The following is a 16,253-nucleotide window of genomic DNA, read 5'->3' on the forward strand; positions in this document are numbered from 1 at the left end:
TTTTTTTTTTTTTTTTTTTTTTTTTTTTTTTTTTTTTTTTTTGAGACAGAGTCTGCCTCTGTCGCCCGGGCTGGAGTGCAGTGGCCGGATCTCAGCTCACTGCAAGCTCCACCCCCCGGGTTTACGCCATTCTCCTGCCTCAGCCTCCCGAGTAGCTGGGACTACAGACGCCCGCCGCCTCGCCCGGCTAGTTTTTTGTATTTTTTAGTAGAGACGGGGTTTCACCGTGTTCGCCAGGATGGTCTCGATCTCCTGACCTCGTGATCCGCCCGTCTCGGCCTCCCAAAGTGCTGGGATTACAGGCTTGAGCCACCGCGCCCGGCCTGTTTTTTTTTTTTTAGACGAAGTCTCGCTCTGTTGCCCAGGCTGGAGTGCAGTGGCACAATCTCCAGTCACTGCAAGCTCCGCCTCCTGGGTTCACGCCATTCTCCTGCCTCAGCCTCCCATGTAGCTGGGACTACAGGCACCCGCCACCGCGCCTGGCTAATTGTTGTATTTTTAGTAGAGACGGGGTTTCACCGTGTTAGCCAGGGTGGTCTCAATCTCCTGACCTCGTGATCCACCCGTCTCAGCCTCCCAAAGTGCTGGGATTACAGGCGTGGGCCCCGTTGTTTTATCTTAGGCTGCTTGTTCAGGCAGATAGCAGCAGAGAGTTCCTTACCTCTTTGTTTTCTGTGGCCAACTTGTGAAAATAGACCCAATCCACTCTGATCTCTCAGCTAAACCCAGCAGTGGAGAAAACTATCTGAACTAGGGAAACATTTATTTTTACAGTGGCATTGCCTCTTATGCAAAAGTAGATTATTCTAAAATCAGAGATTAAGGCAACATTCAAATATATATATATATATATTTTTTTCTTTGACCACCTGCCCTCCCCCACCAACCCCCAACAACCCCACCAGCCAATATTCAGATATATTTAAAATTATTCTGAGGGCCAGATAAAGTAGTTGGCTTTTGTTTAGGGACCATGCTGTATCCAAAACAAGTATCTTTTTTATTTTTTTTTTAAGAGACAGTGTCTTGCTGTGTTGGCTCAGGCTGGTCTTAAACTCCTGGGCTCAAGCAGTCTTCCCACCTCAGCCTCCAAAGTAGCTGTGATTATAACAAAACAGGTTTATTTAAACATTAGGAGTACACCCTGCTTGGATGCTGTTAACATGAGAGGCATGTGGAATTGAGACCCGCTGAGTCAGACGCACTATGGATATCCCTTCCACTGTTAAAATGTCTCGGTTTTGACCAGGCACAGTGGCTCATGCCTGTAATCCCAGCATTTTGGGAGGCCGAGGCGGGCAGATCCCATGAGGCCAGGAGTTGGAGACCAACCTGGCTAACATGGTGAAACCCAGGAGTTAAAGATCAGCCTGGGCAACATAGCGAGACCCCATCTCTGTTTTTAAAAATATTTATCTTCTAAAATTTAAAAATAAATAATTAAAGTAATATGTATTAAGTATAGAAATTTGGAAATCACCCTCATTCTATCACCCACAAAAGGAAAGACAAATAATCCCTGAATCTACAAATCACTTCTTTTTTTTTTTTTTTTTTTGAGACAAAGTGCTTACTCTATCATCCAGGCTGGAGTGCAGTGGCACAGTCTCTGCTCACTGCAACCTCCACCTCCCAGGTTCAAATGATTTTCCTGCCTCAGCCTCCCAAGTGACCGGGACCACAGGCATGTACCACCACACCTGGCTGAATTTATATTTTTAGTAGAGATGGGGTTTTGCCATGTTGGCCAGGCTAGTCTCAAACTCCTGACCTCAAGTGATCCACCCACCTCGGCCTCCCAAAGTGCTGCAATTACAGGTGCGAGCCACTTCGTTCAGCCCATTCTGCTGTTTTTAAGTTCAGGAACAACAACAAAAATGTCAGCTGAGCATTGAATTGTTGGAAATGGAGAGATTTGTGTTGATACAGCTGATGAAAAATGTTTAATAATACTTGTTCTTATATAGTAGAGAGAGAAAAGAGGAAAGATGAATTGCTTAATATTGCGAAGTCAAAGCAAGAACGCACAAATTCAGAACTGCACAATCTGAGACAGGTATGTCCCCAATCATCCTTCTCTATCACGTAAGAAATATTTGTAAACAAATAGCAAATTAGAAAAAAGTATGCCTGTCGATTTTGTTTAATTGGTGGTTTGGAACCCTAACTACATTAGTTGTATATCATGTTTATTTATTTTTATTTTATTTTACTTTTTTGAGACAGAGTCTCACACTGTCGCCCGGCCTGGGGTGCAATGGCCTGATCTTGGCTCACTGCAACCTCCGCACCCCAGGTACAAGTGATCCTCATGCCTCAGCCTCCCAAGTAGCTGGGATTACATGTGCCCACCACCAGGCCAACTAATTTTTTGTATTTTTAGTAGAGACAGGGTTTTACTATATTGACCAGGCTGGTCTTGAACTCCTGACCTCATGATCCACCCACCTCAGCCTCCCAAAGTGCTGGGATTACAGGTGTGAGCCACTGAGCCCAGCCTGTGTATCATGTTTAGTACAGCAGATAGGGTCTTGCTTGTGGTGATCAAAGGCAGGGAGCCCAGCTATCCTAGCAAATCTTAGTGCTAACAAAGGAAAATTAAAAGCAGACATATTTAGCATATTTCCCTAGTAACTATCTGATCTGTTTTAGGGTTTATGAACTGTTTCAGGGAAACTGCCAAATTGTTGGTTCAGTTTAGTTTTGTTATTACATTTCATATTGATTTATCAATATCCATGACAGATTTATGTAAAACAACAGAGTGATCTGCAGTTTCTTAATTTCAATGTGGAAAATTCTCAGGAATTAATACAGATGTATGACTCAAAGATGGAGGACTCAAAGGCCCTGGACTCCAGGTAATCTCAGCAAGATGCAATTAATATGATCTTGTATTATATTCCATCAGTCAGTATTGACTGTGCGCTTACTGTTGGCCAGTACTGACTACTATTCCCCATATGGTAGGAAATAAATGTGGCTGGGTGCGGTGCCTCACACCTGTAATCCCAGCACTTTGGGAGGCCAAGGCAGGTGGGTCACCTGAGGTCAGGAGTTTGAGACCAGCCTGACCAACATGGTGAAATCCCATCTCTACTAAAAATACAAACATTAGCCAGGCATAGTGGCTCATGCCTGTAGTCCCAGCTACTCGGGAGACTGAGGCACGAGAATCACTTGAACCCCAGGGTGGAGGTTGCAGTGAGCCAAGATCGCGCCATCGTACTCCAGCCTGGGTGACAAGAGCCAAACTCCGTCTCAAAAAATAAATAAATAGGCCTGGCGCGGTGGCTCATGCCTGTAATCCCAGCACTTTGGGAGGCCGAGGCGGGTGGATCACGAGGTCAGGAGATCAAGACCATCTTGGTTAACACGATGAAACCCCGTCTGTACTAAAAATACAAAAAAATTAGCCGGGCGTGGTGGCACGCACCTGTAGTCCCAGCTATTTGGCAGGCTGAGGCAGGAGAATTGCTGGAACCTGGGAGGCAGAGGTTGCAGCGAGCTGAGATCACGCCACTGCACTCCAGCCTCGGAGACAGAGTGAGGCTCCATCTGAAAATAAATAAATAAATAAATAAATAAATAAATAAATAAATAAATAAAATAAATGTGTGTGAGCTAATAATGACTTTCATAATCCTCAGTTGTAGGAAGACCTGATCTAAGAATTTTAGGCATGATCCTGATTTAGCCACTGGATAGAAGTGAATATGTTTAACCTGATTTGCCCTTCTGTTGTGCAGAAGGCTTTGAGCTAGAGTAGACAGTGCAGAGATGAATCATTCGTTCATCCATCCATCCATCCATCCATCCATCCATCCATCCGTCCGGCATTCAGTGTTTAGACACTAGGCTAGGACTTGGGCACATGTAGGTATATAGGACATGGCACTCGCCCAAAAGAAGTAATGCCAAGGAATGCATTGATCGCTGAGTAAGAGCCCCACTCCACCGAGGGTGATCTGTGCACTTAACTGGATTTTCCTGCTTGCGTCATTAATAGGAAATATCTTCCCTTCCCTACAACAAGCAGTGTGGGAATTAAATTGGTTTCTGTAAAATTAAAATATAAACATATAAAGTGTGGTTTAATTTAACAGGCATATAAGTGTACCACAGCTCAACTTAGTCTACTTTTCTAAGCCGAAATGTTACAAGGAGTCTTTGAAAGGGAGAGGGATTAGGGAAGCTCCCCATGACTGTTTGGAACCATGGAGGCCGGACTGGGTTGCAGCAGCGACTTTTCCTGGGAGAATGGAGTTGAGAGCAGCAGGGCTTAGTAGTTGCAGCACTGCCGCGATCGCCCTAGGCGTGTGGCGTGTGCCGTGTGCCGTGTGTCTGGGGCCGCCCTGCTTTCTGCTGTACTTGCTGCACTTTCCTTTGGGGCTCTCTGCGGGGGGTTGTGGCCTGTGGCTCTGAGTCCTAGCTGCTGCCACTGCCACCAGACTAACTCAGTTCTCTTGCAGGCAGAAGCCTCTAACATACTGGCTCTTTCTCCTTTTTCCTTTTTTTGAGATGGGGTCTTGCTCTGTTGCCCAAGCTGGCATGCAGTGGTACAACCTTAGCTCACTGCAACTTCCACCTCCTGGGTTCAAGCGATCCTCTCACCACAGCCTTCCAAGTGAGTAGCTGGGCCCACAGGGGTGCGCCACCATGCCCGGCTACTTATTTTTTTTCGTATTTTTTGTAGATATGAGGTTTTGTTGTGTTGCCAAGGCTATCTATCTCCTTTTTGACCTTCATTGCCTCTGGGAGGTACTAAATGAGTTGAGGTTATTCCTTAAAAGCTTAAAATGGGCTGGGCACCATGGCTTACACCTATAATCGCAGTGCCTTTGGAAGCTAAGGCAGAAGGATTGCTTGAGGCCAGGAGTTCAAGAGCAGCCTAGGCAACATAGCAAGACCCTGTCTCTACCAAAAAAAAAAATTTTTTTTTTTTTTTTTGAGATTCGCTCTTGTCACCCAGGCTGAAAGATTGCTTGACCCTGCAACATAGCAAGGATTGCTTGACCCTTGCAACATAGCAAGACCCTGTCTCTACCAAAAAAAAAATTTTTTTTTTTTTTTGAGTTTCGCTCTTGTCACCCAGGCTGGTGTGCAATAGCACTATCTTGGCTCACCACAACCTCCGCCTCCCAGATTCAAGCAATTCTCTTGCCTCAGCCTCCCAAGTAGCTGGGAATACAGGCATGTTCCACCACGCCCGGCTAATTTTTGTATATTTAGTAGAGACAGGGTTTCTCCATGTGGGTCAGGCTGGTCTCAAACTCCTGACCTCAGGTGATCCACCCACCTCAACCTCCCAAAGTGCTGGGATTACAGGCATGAGCCACTACGCCCAGCCTCAAAAAAAATTTTTTTAAGCATAAAATAGTTTATGGCCTTATGGAAAGAGAGAATTGTATTTCCTAGGTATCAGAATGATACAGATTAGAATACCTGAATACAAGTGACATGAAAAATTTTAAAGGAAGATTTATTAAAAGATTTTGTCACATTTCTGTAGGATTCTTTTTGCTCATGTAGACAGCACAATAAGAGGTGAGGATGGAAAAGGGAATGTGGGCTTGGTGGTCAGAAAGGCTTCCTGGAGAAGGTTGGGCTAGAATTGGGCTCTGAGGTTCAGACAAATGAGTCTCATTGGGACTTAGCTCTACTGAGTTTTGGGTGAAATGTTTAGAATGATAGTATCAAGTATATCTTATAACCTCAATTTTTCTTATACTGCCACCATAGCAGAGACATGTGTTTATCAGACCTTGAAAACAACCACCCAAAAGTCGATATTAAGAGGGAAAAAAATCAGAAGTCACTGTTTAAGGACCAGAAATTTGAAGCCATGTTGGTTCAGCAAAATAGGTCAGACAAGAGCTCTTGTGATGAATGCAAAGAGAAGAAACGACAGATCAATACTGCGTTTGGGGAGAAAAGTGTAATTACGCTGTCATCCATATTTACCAAAGACTTAGTAGAGAAACACCAGTCTTGGTCGCTGGGAGGAAAAACCCAGATTGAACCTGAAAACAAAATTACATTGTGCAAGATCCATGCAAAATCACTAAAATGTCATGGCACTGGGGTTCAGAACGAAGAGAAACAACCCTCAGAAACGCCCGCTTCATCTGATGAGAAGCAGTGGCACGATGTCAGTGTTTACCTGGGCCTGACCAACTGCCCAAGTTCAAAACAGCCAGAAAAACTGGATGTAGAGTGTCAAGATCAGACGGAAAGGTCCGAAATCTCATGCTGCCAGAAAAATGAAGCCTGCCTGGGCGAAAGTGGCATGTGTGACTCCAAGTGCTGCCACCCGAGTAACTTCATAATTGAAGCCCCAGGCCACATGTCTGATGTGGAGTGGATGAATATTTTCAAGCCTTCCAAAATGCAGAGAATTGTCCGCCTCAAATCTGGGTGCACGTGTTCAGAAAGCTTCCGTGGGACACAACGTGACTTCCCGGCAAGGTGAGTAACATTCACGTCTGTAAACACCCGTGGAGCACACATGCCAATATTTAGAAATACAACGGGTGAGAGAAGCCACGCCATACCTACTGTTAATCCAGAAGCCGTGTTTGCTAACAGAGATCTTCCTTAGGACCAATGGTTCCCTCTTTTCGTCACAGCATGGACTGTTGAGTCTTTATTTATAGAGGCTCTGTTAGATTCCAGGGACGCGTTTATACCAAGGACGGCTTCTGAGGCAAAGGTTTTGTTTAAAAACAAAAGCAGTTGTTATGACTTGGGCAAGTATGTTTTATTAAAAAGCAAACGGGTGGATCGCTGCACAGAGTGGAATGCCGCCCTAGAGCATTCCTTGCCCCAGAAGCCGTTCTGAATTGACACGCTGACCATTTCTGGTCCAGATGGCATATAACCTAGACACCACATAAAAATTTCTCTTGATGCATTGTGGTGGCTTATGCCTGTAATTCTAGCACGTTGGGAGGCCAAGGCAGGAGGGTCACATGAAGCCAGGAGTTTGAGACCAGCATGGGCAATATAGCGAGACCCTATCTCTACGCTTTTTTTTTTTTGGAGATGGAGTCTAGCTTTGTCGCCCAGGCTGGAATGCAGTGGCGCAATCTTGGCTCACTGAGACCTCTGCCTCCTGGGTTCAAGCCATTCTCCTGCCCCAGCCTCCCAAGTAGCTAGGATTAAAGGCACACACCACCATGCCCAGCTAATTTTTGTATTTTTAGTAAAGATGGGGTCTCACCATATTGGCCAGGCTGGTCTCAAACTCCTGACTTCAAGTGATTCACCCACCTTGGCCTCCCAAATTGCTGTAATTACAGGCGTGAGCCACCACGCTTGGCCTCTACACATTTTTAAAGAATTGTTTTTAAGTTAGCTGGGCATGGTGGTGTACACCTGTAGTCCCAGGATTGGGAGGCTGAGGCAGGAGGATCACTTGAGTCCAGGAATTTGGGACTAGCCTGGGTGACATAGTGAGGCTCCATCTCTACAAGAAAAAAAATTTTAATTTGCTGGGCATGGATGGCAAACACCTGTGGGAGGATCACTTGAACTCAGGAGTTTGACACGGCAGTGAGCTATGGTTGTGCCACTGCACTCCAGCTTGGGCAACAAAGTGAGACTATTTAAAAAAAAAAAAAATGTATCATCGCTCTTTTTTAAAAAATTGAGATGAGGTGATACTATCTTGCCCAGGCTGGTCTCGAACTTCTGGGCTTAAGCAATCTTTTCACCTGTGGGGATGACAGGTGTGAGCCACCACACCTGGCATCTCTCAGCTCTTATCCAGGGTCACTTAGTGTATTTACACATCCAGCCATGCCTGCCTTTGCGTTCATTCAGTTCGTATCTGTTTGAGACTTTACATCGCCCAAACTTTCTCAATTTTTCAAAATCATTCAGGAAGGAGGATACTTGTATTGAACAAGCTGGTAAGTTATTGGCTTTTTTAAGAGAAGAAAATGGATTAGTTGTTAGCATACGCTGCCTTATTCAGGCTTGTCTTATTGTTAAAATAGCTAAATCTTGTGTGTGAGTGGCGTCATAATAATGTCTGCTATTTTTAAATAAAGCATAGCTCTTTAATCTTAAATTACAGAAAGGATGAAGTTTCCATATTGAGAGGCATATTTTTTTTTTTTTTTTTTTTTGAGACGGAGTCTCGCTCTGCCACCCAGGCTGGAGTGCAGTGGCGCAATCTCAGCTCGCTGCAAGCTCTGCCTCCCGGGTGCATGCCATTCTCCTGCCTCAGCCTCCCGTGTAGCTGGGACTACAGGCGCCCGCCACCATGCCTGGCTAATTTTTTTGTATTTTTAGTAGAGACGGGGTTTCACCATGTTAACCAGGATAGTCTCGATCTTCTGACCTCGTGATCCGCCTGCCTCGGCCTCCCAAAGTGCTGGGATTACAGGCGTGAGCCACCGCGCCCGGCCGAGAGGCGTATTTTAATCATTACATCGGCTTTTATAGGATTTTATGATTAAAATTTATTTCTAGTGCTTAATTATTTGGAGTGTCCTTTGGCTCTTTAATTTTATTTTGTTTATTTATTTCCTCTGGCCCTTTTAGAAACTTGAATTGTTAAAAGGTCATACAGATAGTCATTCTGCCAGTTGCGAATTATTTTAAAAAGTCGGTCATCACGCTAAATGTCATCTATTCATATTTGGTCTTTAAAGATCTTTGGATAATTGCAAGTATCATGGCACAGCTGCCTATTTTTCACTACTGAACAAGGACACCCATATATTAAGGGACAAGCTTATGTCAGATAGTTTTAAGAGCATAGAGGATTAAATTTAATGTACGAAATAAGTGCAAATTTACATTCAGAGTTTCTTTCAAGGCCCTTTTGACCTCACCGACTTAAAATGATTGAAGTGATTGGCCTGTTCTGCCAGCAGAGACGGATGCCAAGATATCACATGACAAATATGTGATTAAGTAGAAAGATAATTATGTTTTTCTATTTTTCCATAGATTATAAGAACTTGCTTACCTACTTGATTATCTAACTAAAATGTTCACATTTGTGCCAGCATTCCATTTGACAAACAGGTTTACCCATGCAGGGAGAAACCAGGGGCAGCCTGTTCTCACTTTGTTTTAGATTACAGGGGAGGAAGCAGTTCTAGTGCCTCTGGTCTGTTCCAGAACAGCTTTTCTGTCAAAATCAGGCGGATCACCTGAGGTCAGGAGTTTGAGACCAGTCTGGCCAACGTGGTGAAACCCTATCTCTACTAAAAATGCAAAAATGAGCCGGACATGGTGGCACACGCCTGTAGTCCCAGCTACTCGGGAGGCTGAGGCACAAGAATCGCTTGAACCCAGGAGACGGAGGTTGCAATGACTCAAGATTATGCCACTGCACTCCAGCCTGGGCAATAGAATGGGACTCAGTCTCAAAAAAAAAAAGTCATTGGCCAGGTGAGGTGGCTCATACCTGCAATCCCAACACTTTGGGAGGCCAAAGCAAGGAGGATCTCTTGAGTTCAGAAGTTCAAGGCCATAGTGGGCAACATAGTGAAACCCCATCTCTAATGATAACAAAAATAAATAAATAAACAAACAAAGCCATTAACAAAAATCAATCTCAAAAACTGAAAACCTAAAATTTTCACAAGTATAACCTTATTCCATGGTTTTTTTTTTCTTTTTAGAGATAGGGTCTCGCTGTCACCCAGGCTGGAGTGCAGTGTTATAGTGATAGCTCACTGCAGCCTCTAACTCCTGGGCTCAAGTGATCCCACCTCAGCCTCCCAAGTAGCTGGGACTACAGGCAGGAATTACTGCACTTGGCTCTTTTTTTTTTTTTTTGAGATGAAGTTTTGCTCTTGTCCCCTAGGCTGGAGTGCAATGGCACGATCTTGGCTCACTGCAACCTCTGCCTCCTGGGTTCAAGCGATTCTCCTGCCTCAGCCTCTCGAGTAGCTGAGATTACAGGCATGCGCCACCATGCCTGGCTGATTTTTGTATTTTTTAGTAGAGACGCAGTTTTACCATGTTGGCCAGGCTGGTCTCAAACTCCTGACCTCAGGTGATCCGCCCTTCTCAGCCTCCCAAAGTATGGGGATTACAGGTATGAGTCACCGCACCCAGCCGGCTTTTTTTTTTTTTTTAAGAATCAGTCTATTTGGCCAGGTGCGGTGGCTCACGGCTGTAATCCCAGCACTTTGGGAGGCCAAGGCGGGTGGATCACGAGGTCAGGAGATTGAGACTATCCTGGCTAACACGGTGAAACCCCGTATCTACTAAAAATACCAAAAAAATTAGCCGGGCGTAGTGGCGGGCGCCTGTAGTGCCAGCTACACGGGAGGCTGAGGCAGGAGAATGGCATGAACCTGGGAGGCGGAGCTTGCAGTGAGCCGAGATCCCGCCACTGCACTCCAACCTGGGTGACAGAGCCAGACTCTGTCTCAAAAAAAAAAAAAAAAAAAGAATTAGTCTATTTTAATTTTTTCCTCCCTTTTAGATGATCCTATCTCTAGAACGTTCAGTTCATTGTATTTTTAGGGGGACATTCTTTATTCTTTATTTTTATTTTTTATTTTTTTTTGAGACGGAGTCTTGCTCTGTCACCCAGGCTGGAGTGCAGTGGCCGGATCTCAGCTCACTGCAAGCTCCGCCTCCCGGGTTCACGCCATTCTCCTGCCTCAGCCTCCCGAGTAGCTGGGACTACAGGCGCCCGCCAGCTCGCCCGGCTAGTTTTTTTGTATTTTTTTAGTAGAGACGGGGTTTCACCGTGTTAGCCAGGATGGTCTCGATCTCCTGACCTCGTGATCCGCCCGTCTCGGCCTCCCAAAGTGCTGGGATTACAGGCTTGAGCCACCGCGCCCGGCCTGGCATTCTTTATTCTATAGTTACCTTTATCTAACAATTTTGTTTTAATTCTTTTTTTTTTTTTTTTTTTTGAGACAGAGTCTCGCTTCATTGCCAGGCTGGAGTGCAGTGGTGCAATCTCGGCTCTCTGCAACCTCCGCCTCCTGGGTTCAAGCAATTCTCATGCCTCAGCCTCCTGAGTAACTGGCATTACAGGCACGTGCCACCACACCCAGCTAATTTTTTATTTTTGAGGCAGTCTCGCTCTGTCGCCTAGGCTGGAGTGCAGTGGCATGATCTTGGCTCACTGCACGCTCTGCCTCCCGGGTTCACGCCATTCTCCTTCCAAGTAGCTTCAGCCTTCTGAATAGCTGGGACTAAGGTGCCTGCCACCACGCCCGCCTAATTTTTTGTATTTTTAGTAGAGATGGGGTTTCACCGTGTTAGGATGGTCTCGATCTCCTGACCTCGTGATCCGCTCACCTCGGCCTCCCAAAGTGCTGGGATTACAGGCATGAGCCACTGCGCCCGGCCACACCCAGCTAATGTTTATATTTTTAGTAGAGATGGGGTTTCACCATGTTGGCCAGGATGGTCCTGATCTCCTGACCTATGATCCACCCGGCTCAGCCTCCCAAAGTGCTGGGATTATAGGCGTGAGCTACTGTGCCCGGCCTTGTTTTCATTCTTATTTGCAAAAGGTGTGCATTAACTTATAATATTCTATTCCAATCTATAATGTTCTACTCAAACTTGCACTGCTTCAATAACAAAAACACTTGTTTGTCCTTTTAAGATACTTTTAAAAGTATAAGAGTGATCTATGTATGATATTGTTTTAAGATATCTGTTTTTGTTGGGTTTTCTTATTCATAGTGAGCTAATTGCCATCCAAGATTCCCACTCTTTGGGTTCTTCAAAATCTGCCTTGAGAGAGGATGAGACAGAGTCCTCTTCCGATAAAAAGAACTCACCTAAGAGTTTGTTAACCTGCAAAGATGCACCAGCATTCAATGAAAAGGTTTGTATTTTGCTTAGAATTTCGCAGCTTACTCAAGTCAGACCTCTCACCAAAGGCTTTTAATGCTTCTCTAGCAACCACTGTTAGCTTGCTTATTTTGGCTATTCCTCCGTTTTGTTTTGTTTTGTTTTGTTTTAATTCTAGGGTTTTAAGATGCTTTTAAGGCAATCCTGTTATTTATTTTATTATTTTGTGTTTGTTTTGTTCTGTTTCTTTGAGATGGGGTACTCAGTCACCCAGGCTGTAGTGCAGTGGTACAATCATGGCTCCCTGCAGCCTCAACCTCCTGGGCTCAAGCAATCCTCCTGCCTCAGCCTCCCCAGTAGCTGCAACTACAGGCACATGCCGCCACTCCCAGCTAATTTTCTTATTTTTTGTAGAGACAGGGTCTCAATTTGTTGCCCAGTCTGGTCTTGAACACTTGGGCTCAGTGATCTTCTTGCCTTGGCCTCCCAAAGTGCTGGGATTATACATGTGAACCGCCGTGCCGGGACTACTTTTTTTTCTTCCAAGAAAGATTGTTTGTTTGTTTGTTTACTTATTGGCAACTTGATACATGTGGGTTGTAAAAAAAAAAAAAAAAAAGGAAGAAAAGAAAAACAAACCACAAGAACAATACAGAAATGTACACCCAGAAGATATCACCCAACTGCCTGGTCTCAGCTGCCCCTTCCGCCAAATACACAACCCCTGGCAGTGTCTAGAGAGACCCCATGTTGGTAGGCTTGCTTACAGATTTCTCTGTCTGCAGAGACATGCATACAGACTAATGTGTGGTTAATGGGATTTCATTACATAAGAAAATGTCTGGCCAGGTACCGTGTCTCATGCCTGTAATCCCAACACTCTGGGGGACCAAGGTGGGAGGATCACTTAAGCCCAGGATCAGCATGGGCAACATAGCAAGACCCTGCCTCTACTTTTTATTTCAATAAAATTTTAAAAACATAAAAAGGAAAACATCGCCAGGTGCAGTGGTTCACGCCTGTAATCCCAACACTTTGGGAGGCCGAGGTGGGCAGATCACCTGAGGTCAGGAGTTTGAGACCAGCCTGACCAACATGGTGAAACTCCATCTCTACTAAAATACAAAAATTAGCCGGGCATAGCGGAGGGCACCTGTAATCTCAGTTACTTGGGAGGCTGACGTGGGAGAATGGCTTGAAACCAGGAGGTGGAGGTTGCAGTGAGCCGAGGTTGCGCCATTGCATTCCAGCCTGGCAACAGAGCGAGATTCTGTCTCAAAAAAAAAAACAAAAAAACAAAAACAAAAAAAAGGAAAACATCTAACATCTATGATTTACCAGGATACCAGGGTGGCAAATTGAAATCTTCATCCCACTAATGGGATTACAGGCATGAGGTGCTGTACTGGCCAGACATTGTCTTACATAGTGAAATCCCATTTACCACACATTAGTCTGTATGTGACAGACTAATAGTGACACATTCATTACACCCAAACCCCTTTGGAATTCTTCCTCTGCCCTGTGCATCCCTCCCTATTCCCAGACAACCACTGGTCTCTTTTCCGTAACACAGATTAGTTTGCATTTTCTAGAATTTTATATTAATGCGTTCAAACTTTTGTGTCCCTCTTGTTTCTTTCACTCAGTGTAATTATCTTGAGATTAACCTATGTGACTGTGTGTATAAATAATTCCTAGGCCGGGCGCGGTGGCTCAAGCCTGTAATCCCAGCACTTTGGGAGGCCGAGGCGGGTGGATCACAAGGTCAGGAGATCGAGACCATCCTGGCTAACATGGTGAAACCCCGTCTCTACTAAAAATACAAAAAACTAGCCGGGCGTGGTGGCGGGCGCCTGTAGTCCCAGCTACTCGGAGGCTGAGGCAGGAGAATGGCGTGAACCTGGGAGGCGGAGCTTGCAGTGAGCCGAGATCATGCCACTGCACTCCAGCCTGGGTGACACAGCGCGAGACTCCGTCTCAAAAAAAAAAAAAAAATTCCTTTTTGTTGCTGAGAAGTATCCTATTGTGTGGATATATTAGGTTGGTGCAAAAGTAAATATGGTCTTTGTCATTTTAAAAGCAATGGCAGGCCATTAAAAGTAATCCCAACACTTTGGGAGACTGAGGCAGGCGGATCACTTGAGGTCAGACGTTCCAGACCAGCCTGGCCAGCACAGTGAAACCCCCTGTCTACTAAAACCACAAAAATTAGCTTGGTGTGGTGGCGTGTGCCTGTAATCCCAGCTACTTGGGAGGCTGAGGCAGGAGAATTACTTAAACTCAGGAGGCGAGGGTTGCAGTGAGTCAAGATCATGCTACTGGACTCCAGCCTGGGTGACAGAGCGAGACTCAAGCTCAAAAAAAAAAAAGAAAAAAAAGGGTAATGGTAAAAACCACAAATACTTTTTTTTTTTTTTTTTTTTTGAGACGGAGTCTTGCTCTGTCACCCAGGCTGGAGTGCAGTGACGCGATCTCGGCTCACTGCAAGCTCCGCCGCCTCCCAGGTTCACGCCATTCTCCTGCCTCAGCCTCCCAAGAAGCTGGGACTACAGGCGCCTGCTGCCAAGCCCTGCTAATTTTTTTTGTATTTTTAGTAGAGATGGGGTTTTACCGTGTTCGCCAGGATGGTCTCGATCTCCTGACCTCGTGATCCACCTTGGCCTCCCAAAGTGCTGGGATTACAGGCGTGAGCCACCGCGCCCGGCCCGCAATTACTTCTGCACCAACCTATTACCACAGTGATTTAGCCATTCACTTGTGAATGGACATTTGGGTTGTTTCTGGTGTGCTGGGTAATACAAATAAAGCTGCTTGCATATTTATGGGTAAATAAGTCTTGGTATAGATACTTTTTTTTTCATTTATCTAGGAATGGAATGCTAGCTAGGTCATATGGTAGGTGTATATTTAACCTTTTCTTTCTTTTTTTAGAGACAGGGTCTCGCTCTGTCACCCAAGCTGGAGTGCAGTGGCGCAATCATGGCTTCCTGCGGTCTCAAACTCCTGGACTCAAGTAATCCTCCCACCGCAGCCTCCCAAGTAGCTGGGATTATAGGCATGAACCATTACGCCCAGCTCATTTTTAACTTTTTTGTGGAGACGGGGTCTTGTTATGTTGCCCAGGGTGGTCTCAAACTCCTGACCTCAAGCAATCCTCCTGCCTCAGCCTCCCAAAGTGCTGGGGTATATTTAACATTTTAAGAAACTGCCGGATGTTTTCCAAAGTACCAGTGACATTCCCATCAGTGTATGACGGTCCCAGCTGCTCCAGATTCCAGTCAATACTTGCTATGATCCATTTTTAAATTCCAGACATTCTAATAGGTATGAAGTGGTATTTCAATGTGGTTTTAAGTCGCATTCCCCTAATGACTAACAATGTTGTGCATCTTTTCACACACTAAACCACCATATATTTATAGCTTTGTTTTCAACTGATAGAGAAGTTCTAGCCAGTTATTCAATCCCAAAGAGACACTATTCTTTATGTCTGTGTAGAATATCCCTTCTTTAATTACTTCTCAAGATTTACCTCCTCTCTGCACCATGTAATAAAACACTTATCAGGCCAGGTGTGGTGGCTCATGCCTGTAATCCCAGCACTTTGGGAGGCCGAGGCGGGTGGATCACCTGAGGTCGGGAGTTGAAGACCAGCCTGGTCAACACGGTGAAACCCCGTCTTTACTAAATATACAAAAATTAGCCAGGCATGGTGGCAGGTGCCTGTAAACTCAGCTACTCAGGAGACTGAGGCAGGAGAATCGCTTGAACCCGGGAGGCAGAGGTTGCAGTGAGCCGAGATCGCACCATCGCGCTTCAGCCTAGGCAACAAGAGCAAAACATCATTCCAATAATAATAATAATCATAATAAATTTGTTGAGTTAATGTTTATTTCTCCTGTTCATCATTTGGAATCACATGGTAAACACATTTTAAATTCTCTTTTTAAAAAGGAGAGAAAAGGCCAGGCGTGGTGGCTCAAGCCTGTAATCCCAGCACTTTGGGAGGCCGAGATGGGCGGATCACGAGGTCAGGAGATCGAGACCAACCTGGCTAACACAGTGAAACCCCATCTCTACTAAAAAAATACAAAAAACTAGCCGGGCGAGGTGGCGGGCGCCTGTAGTCCCAGCTACTTGGGAGGCTGAGGTAGGAGAATGGCGTAAACCCGGGAGGTGGAGCTTGCAGTGAGCTGAGATTCAGCCACTGCACTCCAGCCTGGGTGACAGAGCGAGACTCCGTCTCAAAAAAAAAAAAAAAAGAGAGAAAAAAAAATTTTTTTTCTTTTTGAGGCAGAGTCTCACTCTTGACACCAAGACTGGAGTGCAGTGGCGTGATCTTGGCTCACTGCAACCTCCGCCTCCTGGATTCAAGCAATTCTCCACCTCAGACTCCCAAATAGCTGGGATTACAGGTGTGTGCCATCACACCCAGCTAATTTTTCTGTATTTTTAGTAGAGAC

General features: G+C 45.2%; 1 protein-coding gene across 1 annotated transcript in view; it reads left to right on the forward strand.

The window, feature by feature from the left end:
* CCDC62 (coiled-coil domain containing 62) overlaps positions 1 to 16,253 on the forward strand; it is a 57,025-nt gene that overhangs the window by 20,612 nt on the left and 20,160 nt on the right. Inside the window, 4 exon segments of the mRNA XM_025402833.1 lie at positions 1,968 to 2,056; positions 2,746 to 2,861; positions 5,743 to 6,468; positions 11,677 to 11,821. Coding sequence (XP_025258618.1) covers positions 1,968 to 2,056; positions 2,746 to 2,861; positions 5,743 to 6,468; positions 11,677 to 11,821 — 1,076 coding nt within the window.

The sequence above is a fragment of the Theropithecus gelada genome, chromosome 11, assembly GCF_003255815.1.
Source record: "Theropithecus gelada isolate Dixy chromosome 11, Tgel_1.0, whole genome shotgun sequence".
NCBI classification, from domain to species: Eukaryota; Metazoa; Chordata; class Mammalia; order Primates; family Cercopithecidae; genus Theropithecus; species Theropithecus gelada.